This window comes from Acanthopagrus latus, chromosome 1 (genome assembly GCF_904848185.1).
Source record: "Acanthopagrus latus isolate v.2019 chromosome 1, fAcaLat1.1, whole genome shotgun sequence".
NCBI classification, from domain to species: Eukaryota; Metazoa; Chordata; class Actinopteri; order Spariformes; family Sparidae; genus Acanthopagrus; species Acanthopagrus latus.
In genome coordinates, this window is record NC_051039.1 from 23507875 (window position 1) to 23521366 (window position 13492).

General features: G+C 42.0%; 1 protein-coding gene across 2 annotated transcripts in view; it reads left to right on the forward strand.

The window, feature by feature from the left end:
- The window catches only part of LOC119021607 (Kv channel-interacting protein 2-like), a 15341-nt gene continuing 1849 nt past the window's right edge, over window positions 1-13492 (forward strand). For both annotated transcript variants that reach the window (XM_037102013.1, XM_037102021.1), the window contains exons 1-7: window positions 1-258; window positions 10182-10280; window positions 10502-10626; window positions 10769-10838; window positions 11717-11787; window positions 11931-12038; window positions 12162-12266. In XM_037102013.1, the coding sequence (XP_036957908.1) occupies window positions 186-258; window positions 10182-10280; window positions 10502-10626; window positions 10769-10838; window positions 11717-11787; window positions 11931-12038; window positions 12162-12266 (651 nt within the window). In that variant the 5' untranslated portion in view covers window positions 1-185. The remainder of the gene's footprint in view (window positions 259-10181; window positions 10281-10501; window positions 10627-10768; window positions 10839-11716; window positions 11788-11930; window positions 12039-12161; window positions 12267-13492) is intronic.

Sequence of the window (13492 nt, forward strand, 5' to 3'; positions counted from 1 at the left end):
TTTTGGCACGGACTTTTGCGCTTTTACGCGGATCCTCGCAGGGAAGTGACATGCGAACAGGACTGAAGTCGTAGATGGGCTGCGGCTCCGACGCGCACACAGATCAGCAGGTCCGGCGCGCTGGGTTTGGTAAGAAGTGAGAGAAAAAGAAAAAAAAAAGAAAAACACAAAACAAAAAACAAAACATGAAATCCAGGAGTCAGGACCAGAGTTTGTCTGACTCCAGAGAGCTGGACAGGTCGTACGACCCGCTTACAGGTAGGATCACTTTCTCACTTCTTCTTTTAAATGCGACACGTTGTTTGACTGACTGCTGTTTGCTGACCTGGCTTAGATCTCCCGACACTGTGCGCTCATGAAAGTTTGCCTGTAAAGAACTATTTAATACACCACAGTCACGTTTTACCATCTGTCAGGATCTGCTGCAAACCAGCCTGGGTTCAAACTCAGTGTGTGTGTGTGTGTGTGTGTGTGTGTGTGTGTGTGTGTGTGTGTGTGTGTGTGTGTGTGTGTGTGTGTGGACAGTCCTCATCGCAGCTGCCGCCCCAGTTACATTACTTAGTGGACTGGAGACTCGATCTGACAGTTTTATTTGCTATTGATCTGCCCCGTGATGAACTTTAGGTCGTTGCTTTAGCCTGCTAACTGTTATGAATAAGAATATGGACTAATATTGCGCCAGCCTGGTTTCATCATCTATAGGTCAGCAGTTGCTGCAGCAGCTGGCAGGTCAAGGAGAATAAAAGCACAGTAGGTATGTCTGGTGATGGATGGCGCCCTGTGAAAGATGATGCATCTAGCGTAATCATTCTTTATGAGTAGAGTGGGTTGTGTCGTGGATGCAGCACTCCAACAAATGATAGTTTCATTATGGACAAATCTGCAGATTTTCCTTTCCAACATTACTCTTTTGGTCAATGAAATGTCTAAACAGTTGTGAAAAATGCTCGTACAATTACTTGCACCAACTTTCTACCAAGAGTCCCAAACCGAGGGGACCCTTCATTTAAATCCTAAATTGCAAAGAAATGGGTGCAAATCCTCTCATTTAAACTGACTGAAATGATTTGTAGATTATTTAACATAATTGGCAACTAGTTATCTTTCAACCAGCTAATTGATAAATAGACAGCTCTACTTGGATTCAAGTCAACTTCTCCCCACATCAGTGTCCAGACAATTTGTAGCTTGGAAAACTGCAACATTTTTCATTTCTAATGTTTAATAGACAAAGCAATTTAAGGTGCAGTGTGTAAGAATTTGCCACCTATTGAATTCATACTCAAAATAAATGGGGGAGGGGCAGCACATCACCAGAGGAACAGCTAGCTGCCGCATACTGTAGCTGTGGTTAGCTAGTTAGCTCAATTAGCTGTGCAGCTAGCAGTCCGGACACAAAGCCCAGAGGGCCGGTGTTTACATCGCTAGCACTGGAGTGCTGGATTGGACAGGGCTAGCTGGTTAGCATGCTAACTTCAATAGATATCTCTGCACAACACTATACTTCATCAATAGTTGTCATTTAGTCAGAACTATCAACAATTTTATATATTTTCCGATGTTTTTTTAACTAAAATTCTTACACGTTGCATCTTTGATATAAAATAGTAAAAAAGTCGACGTATTGATTGATGATGAAATGAATCATTCCTTGCGGCACCAAAACAGCACATCGCTTGTGTTAATATAGTCCTACTGTGTCATCTTGTTTTTGAAATCTTAAATGTTTTTCAGATAAAAGAAACATAAAACTTAATGTATGGAAAAAAAAAACCTGACTAACAAACCTGCAAACAACTCCATACTATGACAAAAAGTCACAAAGATGCTCATCAGTGGTGGCCTCTCTGCTGGTGTGAACAGAGAAACTCACAGAGGAGGACGAGACGCCGGAGAACTAAACAGAAGAAAGACAAGAAAAGTGGGGTGTCATCTGGTTCTTGTCATGAAAGATTATACCTGTCAGTGACTGTGTGTTTATGGTCTAATTAGATCAGTGAGACGCCTCTCTTTGTCAGAAATTTGGCTGTTTTGTTTTTCCTCATGACTGCTTGCAAAAGATGAGCCTCTTTAGAGCTCAGAGAACACGCACACGCACACATACACATACACACACACGCGCACACACACACACACACATACACATACACGCACACATCCATACACACACACGCACACACACAAACACACTTGGTGCTTTGTAAGGCTGGCCTGACAGAGTCTTGTGACAACTTCTCGAAATAGTCTTTTTCTTTAAACATATTTTAATAAGCATAAAAATAGCTGCTGTCAGTGCTGATCTTGTGATATTTCCAAACCGCTGCATTTTAAATGAACAGATGGCACAAGGACGACGGTTTATTTAATGGCTGGTAGTTGTTGCTGCCACAATAGGCGGCGTGTTATCCATTCAGCAGCAGGTTAACCAAACAGTGAACAGGTGCATGAGCACAGAGGCTTTAGGGTGCGTTCAGGAGACACAAACAAACCTTTTTTTCATTAAAGCACATGGGTGTCGTGGAGCTCCGCAGCCTGAGGCACTAACCTGCGCAACTGCAGCCATTACCATTCAGCTCAATATTGTAACTGTCAAATAAACAGCCGACAGTTATGTTAAATGTATTGACGAGGGAGGCAACAGCGACTGCTTATGGGCAGAGTCTGTTAAAAGTGGATTTAAAAGATTTATCGGCCATATCTGAGAGACGCTCAGATTGAGCAGAAAGTGGTGTTTATGTGCGGCTCTGCTGTGAAGCTGCTGAACACCTCATGTTGTTTACACCTGAATGTGTTCATACATTATAGATACTGGATGTTTTTTCAAGTCATCGCTTTCTACACCAGAATTCACGTTACACTGACGCTGACTGACTGACTGACTGACTGACTGACTGACTGCTGCTGCTGAACTGCAGTGTCAAGTGGAAGAGCTGAATTTCCTTTTTTCCTTTTACAGATCCAGTTTGTAGAATTCAGGAGGATCTTTTGGCGGAAATATCTTTTAATAGCCATTGTTATGTTTTCATTACAGAGAATCAGTGTGGGTTTTTTTTTACCTTGGAATTAGGTATTGGCTCTAGAGAGGGCCTTTTGTGTTTATAGTGGCTGCGTGTGAGGGTGAGATGAGGGGTATATAGTTGGTTGCAATCCACAGCCTAACTACAGAGTGACTTTAGCTCCTACACTGTGCCTTTAAAGAAAAACTTCAACAGTTTGGGAAAATCGTTGATTTCTTTATGCTGAGAGTTAAATGCGGTGTCTGTACAGTGAATATGAAGCCATGTTGAGCAGCCAGTTAGCTTAGCTTAGCATAGAGACTGGAAATGGGTGAAAACAGCTAGCTTGGCACTTTCCAACATTAACAACAATCACTTATCAGCACCGTGAGAGCTCACTCATCAACATTTACATCTGGTTTGTTTGATCTGTGTAAGAATTTAAGTACAAAACTAAATGTTATTGTGTTATAAGGTTTCAAAGGGACTCTCTGGAGCCCCTGTGTTGGGCTGGAAGCTGAATTTGGCTGTTTAAGGAACTAGAAGGAGTTTGTATTCACAGTATTTTTGTAGACACCATACAGACAGACATTGACTGGTTTTAGCCCAGATAAACAAATAAATGATTGGTTTATTGGTTTAGAAATTATCTAATTTATTTGTCTGAATAATCAATCAAAATTGATTATTCAGTATTTTGTCACAGTGCTCCAAATTGTCTTTCCTAGCTCACAAAAAGTTAACGTTTGGAAAAAAAAATTTCTTTGCAAGAGAGACACATGAATGAAAAAAACATGTAGAGAAAACAAAACTGCACATTTAAAGCAATAAACAAAATGTGTTAACAGTCCACATAATAAAAGAGACTTAACCAATAGTTTCTAGTGAAATTTGTCCAGGCCATGGTGGACTTGGACTCGGGACCTCCGTTTTTCTAAAATCCTGACCCGAGGTAGACTTAGCCTTAGGCTTAGCCAAGCTACCTGTTTACTTTGTTTTTCCATCTTTATGCTAAGCTAGGCTAACTATCTGCTAACAGTAGCTTCATGCTTACTGTATGTATGTAGCTGCTGGATGTAGTTTCAAATTAACTGTACAGACACAAAATGGTGTTCTCATGTGACTCAGTCTATCTCTCCTAATTACTCCTTTAAGAAACAGGTGTGTGCTACTTGAGATTTCAGCATGAAATGACTTCATTTGGTTAATGAGTGAACTGGTATTGTCTTCACTGTTGTGACAGTCTCCTGTCTAGTGCAGCTTCTTGTACGACTGAACAAACCTGCTCTAGTTCTCTGTGTGTTTGAATGACAGCACTTTTAAAGATCTTTATTCATAACATTTTTATAAAGCACTCAAGGGTTTTTTTTCCCTCTAATGCATCAAAAAACTGTCAACACTGATAACAGAACTGTTACATTTATGTAACACGGTTACATAGCTGACTGATTTCAACATAAAAGCCTCCCCGAGCTAAGTAGATTTTGTCTGGACTCTATGAAGAGTGTTGTGTCAAGATGAGGTGACGTCTGCCTCCGTGTGAGGACACTCGAGGTGAACCGATTCATATAAACCTCTGTAACAATCACAGCGGGGCTCATGTAACAGTGTGTGAATCGAAATATGTTTGTGTGCGTGTGTTTGTGTTTGTGTCCAGGGTTTGTGTGAGATGGGCGTCATTAATCTGAACCATGTTCCAGGATTATGGTATTCGTGGAAGCTGTTGCCCGGCCAACATTAGCTAACAAACATTCATTCAGCGCTGCATGACCCCACTTAAAGGGCCACGACCTCCTAAGTCAACACATAATTGAACCAGTAGACGAGGGAAGATGTTCGGGTTTGGAGTCACAGTTGTGACTGCACGTATAAAAACAAAACATCCCTTCTTTACTTGTTCCCTGCTGACACACAGTATACTTTTTTTTTCTTTTCAGTTCATAGTCAAGTCAAGTCTTCTTTGTGGATTTGGGAGTTTTTGAGAGAAAAGAATGAACAAACAAAATCAAAATCTTGCTTGTTGGTCAGAAATGTCATGTCACTTTTGGCTTTAATCCTCCACTGTGATTCATTTCTAATGTCTTGTTTTCCTTGTGGCTTCCTTGTCCGGCTGATTGAAAGCCCATTAACCCGTTCTTATTCCTGGAAATGTATGTTAAAGTATCCTGAAAAGGCCTCTCCCAGTGAAGCCAAAAGTAAATTCAAAGCTGTTGTTGAACCAATTGGAGTACAGGAACGGTTTCTGAGCTCTTTTGAAAGGTTATAAGCAAATATTTTCCCCAAATGCTCTGATGCTCTGTAAGTGCTTCTGGCATTAAACTGTAGGAGATTAAACCCACTGAATTATTTATCTGTTCTTCTTATCTACATTTTTAATGCAAGAATAAGCCTGCTGGTGACCTGTAACAGCCTGTATTAGCTGGAAAACACAATGGGTCCAAATAAAATAGTCTTACATGGTCTAAGTTCAAAGGTAATAACAATATCACTGAAAAATGAAAAATGAAATAAAAACAAGTGCTTAGGTGAAAAAACAGCCTATCAAGAGCAAAATGTATAAAACTACATGAACGCGAATAAGATTTAAATACTGTAATAAACAATATATCACTGGATTTGAAATCCAGTTGGAGGCTGGTGTGTAAGTGGCTCTCAGAGACAAGAAAGAAGAGAAGGCGGGTCCCTTGTCTACATGATCACTCATTGGCTGTTGTCAGCTCTGGGTCAGGCATAGAAGCTTCTTAAAATGAGCTGTCAATCAAAGCGGCTGCCATCTCAGGGTCTCCAGTGTGGACGTGTAATGACCTCTGCAATGAAAAGGGGAGATTTTTGATAGATAAAAGCATGAAAATGGCCATTTTGTAATCATTAAATCTTGGAATACTTTGTTTTGGACGACATATGGATCTACTGGACATTTGGGAATAACAGTTTTTGTTGGACACAACTGAAACACCCAGACACCCAGAGCTGCTTCACAGGTTTTAACTGGACCCAGTTCTGAAATGGCAGCAAACACTCTTACTGATTATGTCTAATCAGACTATGACTTCAGATAACTTCTAACTTCTTGAACAACTTTCTGTAAAGATGTTCCAATAGGCGATGACTCCTCTTCGTTTGCCCCTGTCTCTCTCAGAGCCTCTTGTTTTTCTCCATCAACAACTTTAAGTGTTTCATCTTGTACTGTTTGCACCAGTGGATAAAAGAGTCTTTAAACGTCTTAATAACAGCAGGGAACAGTGTATTGATCCGTCTCGGAGGGCTGCAGCTGGTGAAATTGATTCCTACAGTCAAAGTCACCCAGAGGGTCTCCCAGCGCTGAGGAGAAGCTGCTGGATGATCCCAGCACTGAAACCTGAAATCACTGCTGAGTCAGTGATGTTTCGATGTGGGAAGTCACACGGCTGCAACAAGCTTTAAGGTTCACCCACGCTGGTGCTCCTCTTGCAGCGTAGTGAGCAGAAAGTGAAGAAAATAATCTACGCTGGCTTCATTCTGTCCAGCTCGTCTTTATGATCTGACACAGTCGGCTGGTGTGGCGCTGCAGCTGAGAGGGACGTGTGCGAGATGAGTCGCTTCTCTAAGAAACAACCTCCTGCACCGTTGTTTGGCGGCTCGCTGGGCTCACGAGTCTCATCAAAACAGCTGCCCTTAGAGAGAATTTCAATGACTTAGAGAATGTCTGTGATCAATGTCCTGTACGGTACATCTAAAAGCTGAAGAGAGAAGACGGCAGGGAAGCTGTTATGTCATCTCTGTGTCTCTGCAAAATGGTTCAGTCATCAGAAAGAAAAGATTGTTTGTGTCATCCACGTGCGTGTGTGTTCAGTGTGTGTGTGAGTGTGTTTGTGTTTGGTGTGTGTGTGTGTGTGTGTGTGTGTGTGTGAGGCCCACTAAAAGCTCTGTTTGTTTTTCCATAGTTGTGCAGCTGCTGTGTTTGTTCGTTTGATTGACGTATTGAAAATAAAGGCAGCAACTGGTTTGTTCTCACAGAATGAAATCATGTTAATAATTCATGCTCATTTATAGAAGCTGTATGCACACGACAGCTTAGAACTATTATTTCCCCCCCTGTGATATAACATTAAGGAATATGTTTCTTATGTGCCCGTGAGCAAGTTAAGCTCTTCAGTGCATTTGTTGTTCCGGACATTTCCCAGGTGTGAATGTGTGAGTTCAGCCGTGTGTTTTGAGGTGCACTGCTGCTGATGGTCAGGCGTGTACATGACTAATTGAATCCCTTTTGTTTGTTTTACATTAATGCCAACTGACATCAGAGCACCTCAGATTGTGGAAATCAGTTTGATTTAAACTATGAGATGGCTGACGCTTGCATCACGCGGAACATTGTGTCGTGGCCTCCTGTCTGTGTATTCGTTGATCAGGTCTCAGACTTTTAGGCCGTCGTCGGTGGAGTGTAATCTGACTGTAGCTCAACACTGTCCTCTAGTGGTAGCAAGGGCACAGGACGCATCTACTATCGAAATAAAATAATTCACCCTTTGTAACCCAGGATGTCTGAGGGATGAGGGGTGGATAAAGTAAAAAGGGCGACAGCTTTGAGCCGTGCGGCACCAGAGGCCCCCCTCCCCCGCGCCTTCACACACTCTGCTACACCAAATATCACTGTCATAGCTGAGTCAGTATGTGAATGTATTGTTTTTTTGTTCTTTTTGTTGTTTTTGTTGTCATATTTGTCATTCCTTTTCTCAACATCTTTTGGGGGGATTTCACTTTTTTATTGCTTTTCTAGGAACAATATTATGACGCAAGAGAGAAGGAGAAATAACAATACAAAGGGTAGGAAAAAAAGCAATGGTTTCTCTATGTTATCCCTCCATGTGGACTTTTTTGTTTGTTTGTTTTTTTATTTCAATCAAATTCAAGTCAAATCTCTCCACATGCCCCCTGGCAGCAGCAGAGGTACCCCCCGCGACTGAGGATCTTTTCAAACCCACATTCTTTTTTCCTTGAATGTCTGTGTTTGGTATCATTTTGTAAAAACTGTCTGATGCCAAAGCTGTTGTAGAGGCGTCTTTGTCTCGAGCGTTAGGAGGAATACCTTGTCAAAGCATTCTGACACAGCTCCAGACTGACTGAGGAGAGCCAGGAGCTTGTGAAATCAGAAGAAATCCATCAACAGCTGATTGTCTGAGCTTGCACCAGCAGACTTGCTGCGTCCAGCGTCTTTTTGTTCTCGGATCGTGTCGATAAAACGTCTCTGTGCTTGGCTTTGGAAGAGAGAGACTGCAAAACAAGGTGCTTCCAGGAACTGAACACAAAGAGAATCCAGGAGCAGGCGAAGGCCCCGAATAGAGGCAGGAATTGATGGACGAAGGGGAAGTTTGTGTTTTTTACTGAAGCACATATGTCAGCCCTACATGAGGAGAGGAGGACTGTTTTGGTGAATAATCAGCTTGATTAAGACGGTTGATGCAGCTTTGGAGCAAGTTATCAGCTGGGGAGAGCAGCTCCGGATTCAAAAAGCGTCAACAAACAACATTAAGAAGACAGTAAATGAGTGAGAACTGGAATTGACAGACATGGATTGACTGAACACCCTCTGTGAGACGACGACAACATCCACAGACTCCGACTGAAGGAGAGGCTCATCGGATGCACCATGAACCAACTGATCCCAGAGCCCTGCAGAGGAGCCAGAGCTGACCCTCGGACACACCCAGCATGGAATAGAGAAACAGGAGGCACCAGAGCCTGCTGAAGATGGGCCGACACTTCTGCAGCTGGCTGACTGGAACACTGTCAGCAGGTACTGTCGAGTTACAGAGAAGGATGGACCGAGAGGAAATTAATAAAAAGCTGTGACGTCTGATCCTGTTTGGATCACTGAGATAACACGTCTGTAAGTGCCATCGTTACTAAGAGATCACAGGGTGAGAGGAGATGCATAATATATGATATTTAGTGGGTGAAGGTTTGATGAATAATTCAGTGTGAATATGTTAATGAGTTAATTATTGATAATTGAGGAGTCCTGTTCCTGTTGAATATAGTATGTTCATTTAAGTGGTGCTCACTCAGGTTCACCTACATACAGTATATGGTCAGTTGTGGCTGCTTGTAGCTGCAGAGAGGAGAAACCTAAATGTTTTTCTGATTGGTTGCAAAATGGCTAAATTTGCCCCATTTACTGTAACTAACACACCCACTAAAACTACTCAACATTATTCACCCACCTTATTCCTCCACAGAATTCACCAGTTACACTGCCATGTTTCTATAGACAAACAGAACAGACAGACCAAACATTGGCTTTAGAGATTTTTTGTGTTTTTAGCAGCCGACACAGGATTGCCTTGGAGGGAAAGGTTGAGGTGAGGTGTATTCAGTTGGTCACATTACAACACAGCTGCTCGAATCATCTGCCTCCTCCAGTGGTTGCCAGTTTGTGCACTAGTTAACATTGCTAACACTGCCAACGTTAGCTAGCAAACATTGGTAACATTTAATGCTAGCTAGCAAATGTTAATGTTGCTAATGCTAGCTAACAGTAGATAATGTTTATGTTGCTATGGCTTGCTAGCTAACATCAGGGCAGTACAGTATGTTGGGCCCATACTGAAGTACTCAAGAAGACTGAAGACTGTTAATCGCCAACGAAACACAGATGCCACATGATACCAACGGCATTATACTACTGGCTCACAAACCTTGATAGAAGCTGGAGAATTTTACACAGGGAAAAACAAAACTGATCATTTTGGACCTGACAAACATTTTGAAATTATTGATTCAATCATACTTTTCTACAAGCTCTGTACTGTATATGTATTATTTTTAAAACATGATATGACCACATTAAATTGATCTCAATATGACCTCTGAAAAGAGGATTTAAAAATTACCTGAAAACAAATTGTTTCTGTAACTTATATATTGTTATTTACTTCACTCCCTGTGGGACCTCTGCACCTCGGAGCTCAGTCACGTGTTATCTCGCTCAGCCCTCCCATGCTGGTGGCTCTCCAGACAGCTTTGATCTGGCGGGTCACACAGATTCAAAGCCAGGTCAGCAAACTCATTTGTGCGCGCTAAGTTGTGCGGAAAAGTCAGAGTGTTTGAGTGCAGTGTGGCCAGTGCTTAATCCATTTAACATGCTCTTTTCCCCTATGTGGGCCGCTCTGTCTGCCTCTAATCTCTGCTGTGATTGGTTGTTTCCAGGTAATCCACCATCCAAACCCAATAAAAAGACCATAAAGCAGCGGTTCCTCAAACTGCTGCCCTGCTATCGCTCGGGCTCCAGCGTTTCATCTTGTCAAAGCAAGTGTCAGGACACTAAAGTCCATCATCAGTCACATTCCCCATCATACTATTTAGTCACTGAGAACACTTTCACACATCAACCTCTTGGTTTTTCACTACCTCTCTTTTTTTATTTTCACCACATTCCCCTGTTTCTCTGGACCAGGCGTTTCATGTACGCCGTGTGGATGTCTGAGGGAGTAACTAGGACATTTCTGTCTCTCCATCCCTTCATGCAGGAAGTTCATCTGATGATGCTGAACTGACGACAACATGTTACAGACCGGAGGGGCTCGACCGCCTCGTTGAGCAGACCAGCTTCAGCAAGAAAGAGCTGCAGGTCCTCTACCGGGGCTTCAAAAACGTCAGTCAAAGATACCTCTGAATTCTCAGTTCATGCAGAGTGTGGAATGGAGTGTTTGAACGATAAAGATTTGTAAATGTTTTATATTCACGAGAAAGCCTGCATGTCTTTTTCCACTTCTGTGTGTTTTTCATTCCCACAGGAGTGTCCCAGTGGTGTGGTGAATGAAGAGACTTTTAAAAACATCTACTCCCAGTTCTTCCCTCAGGGAGGTCTGTCAGATCCTTCCACTCCTCATTTTAATTTTCATTTAACATTTATGTTTCCAAAATGTTACCAGCAAAACAGAGTCCAAAGAGGTGCTGGAGGAGCCGCCACTTTTCCCTCAGTCTTCAAAGTCACTGTTGTTGTTGTATTTTTGTGCACAACATAGTTAAATCTTTCTACCAGTGCAACTTCTCAGACATTCATTTGTCGTGTCAAGTGTTTTTGCATGTTTTCAAAGCCACCGCTAAAGTGTGCTAGACAGCGAATCAAGAGAGGGAGCTTTGTTAGCGCAACCAAAGAAATGAACTGGAGAAATAAAATTAGATTTTCTGATCTGATTTCTGGTTTCACTGCGGTTACTTTCTATAATTCAACTAAACACACCCACACCTCTTTGCACAACCCTGTATTGCTGTATTTTGTGTGAGTTTGGCTGAGACACAGGCGTCATCCCGTCCTCCGTTTGCCTCCCCAATCTGTGTGTGTGTGTGTCACTGTGTCTCCCCACCCTCGGTCAGACAGACAGACCACAGTCCCGACCTTGTGCTGTTATCGGCCCGGGTCTACACACCACTGCCCAAACGTTGATGCCCAGAAACACCTCGAACACAACAAAATAAGAAGAAAATAAGAAAGTACAGACAGAGGGCAGGGTCTCTGCAGATACAGACACAACCAGGCACTTCTAGTGGGCCATAAGTGATGACTTAGTTGGATTACTTTTCTAAGAGTATACATTTTTCTTTAGTAAAACCTACATAATATATCTTTAAATTGTTTTTGTTTTTTTTTAAACATTTAGCAAACTCAAAACTTGTTTCATTATAAAATGAAATGTGGGTGTCCTGAGGCATTTGGTCACTTTACTTTCTAATTCTTACAGATTCAAGTATGTACGCACATTTCCTGTTTGAAGCGTTTGACACCAACAACAATGGATCGGTCAGCTTTGAGGTGACTTTTTTATCCTTTCGTTCTCTGCTGTCAAATCACGTCTCACTTGATCAGAGTTTCCAAAGACAAGAAATGTACCATCTCTATAAGGCTTTAGCTCATATCTGTGGGTTTTTATTGCTTCTTTGTTTTTTTTCCTTTAGGACTTTGTCATAAGTCTGTCCATCATCTTGAGAGGCTCAATCACCGATAAACTCAACTGGGCCTTTAATCTGTACGATCTAAACAAAGATGGCTGCATCACCAGAGAGGTACCCAAACTATTCTCTCTCTCTGAGTTTGTGTGAAAGTTGTGTCTAATGTTGTGCTGGTAGTTACTGGTGATGTTTGATATGTGCATATCCCCCCCCGCCCCCCCCACCCCCTCCGTCCAGGAGATGACAGCTATCATGCATTCCATCTATGACATGATGGGGAAGTACACCTACCCCAACATGAGGGATAATGCTCCCAAGGACCATGTTGACAACTTCTTCCAGGTAAAACACACAAATCCCCCAACCAGCACACATCTGTCATGACTGAACTCTGAAGTGAGTCAAATATTTTTTTCCAATGGTCCATGCAGGCTTGATTACTTGTGCTTCATTTGAAACGTACTTTAAAAATACCTCTCCCTTTAAACTGTGCTTCAGCTTGGTTTCGGCTCTGTAAGCGTTCAGCGATGTTTTAAATGGCACTAGAAGCTCTCAGAGGAAGCATTTCATATCAGTCCTTCCATGTGAACACAGTTTCAAGTCTGCAGATACTTAGATAAAAAAATAAAGACCTAAAACACTCTTCAGGTTCATCTGTTTCTTGTAAACCTGTAAAGTTTGTGACCACAAGTGGTGCTATGGAGCAATGTTCTTGTAAGCAGGGCCCTTTTTTTTGTTTACCTCTCTGGCACATGCACAAGAGGTCACATGTTGCATCGGCACTAAGGTGTGGCAGCAAAAAAAAAAACCACTTAAAGGTGGAGTAGGCGATTCTGAAGAGAGAAGTTGCTTGTTGAGTCTGATTCCCAGGCTGTCAAATACTGACTCAGCACCTGACTATCCTTCTACAGAAAAAAAATACACCACCTTTTAGTCAGTAGTATCAGTGTGCCAAGACACATGGCAATGTGTGAGGAAAGGAAATAAGGAAAACTGCTCTCTAGAAAACATGAATGTAAACAGTAGAGGGTTACAGATCATTTTAATTTGGTTAGAAAACTGAGCATAACTTCCCCCAGAGTGTCTTTCATCCAATAAGGTTCCAGTTTATAAATCACTCAAAGGCTCAGGCCAAAATACATTACTGATCTGCTGCTACATTATGAACCTGAGGTGGTCAGGTACTGCTTTCAGTCGTTACTGTCAAAACTATACATGGAGCAGCAGTGTTCAGTTATTATGCGCCACATACAGTATCTGGTTCAAGACTTCAGGTCTGGTACATCGCTCACCTGTTTTAAATCAAGACCGAAGAGCTTTATGTTTGCTGCTGCCTTTCACTGAAGCAAAAGGAAATGCACTGTGAATGTATTCCTTAATCTTGTCTCTTTAAACCTGTTCTATTTTAGCTTGTTTTCCTATTTCACTATTTTTTCTTCCTTGATGTCTTCATACTTTTTTTTTGCTGTGAGTTGCCTTGTGTCAGAATTGTGCTATGCAAGTAAACTTGCCTTGCCTTTCCTGTAAGGGACCCTGTAAACATCTGTGCCTGTGTGTTGTCTTTTTCA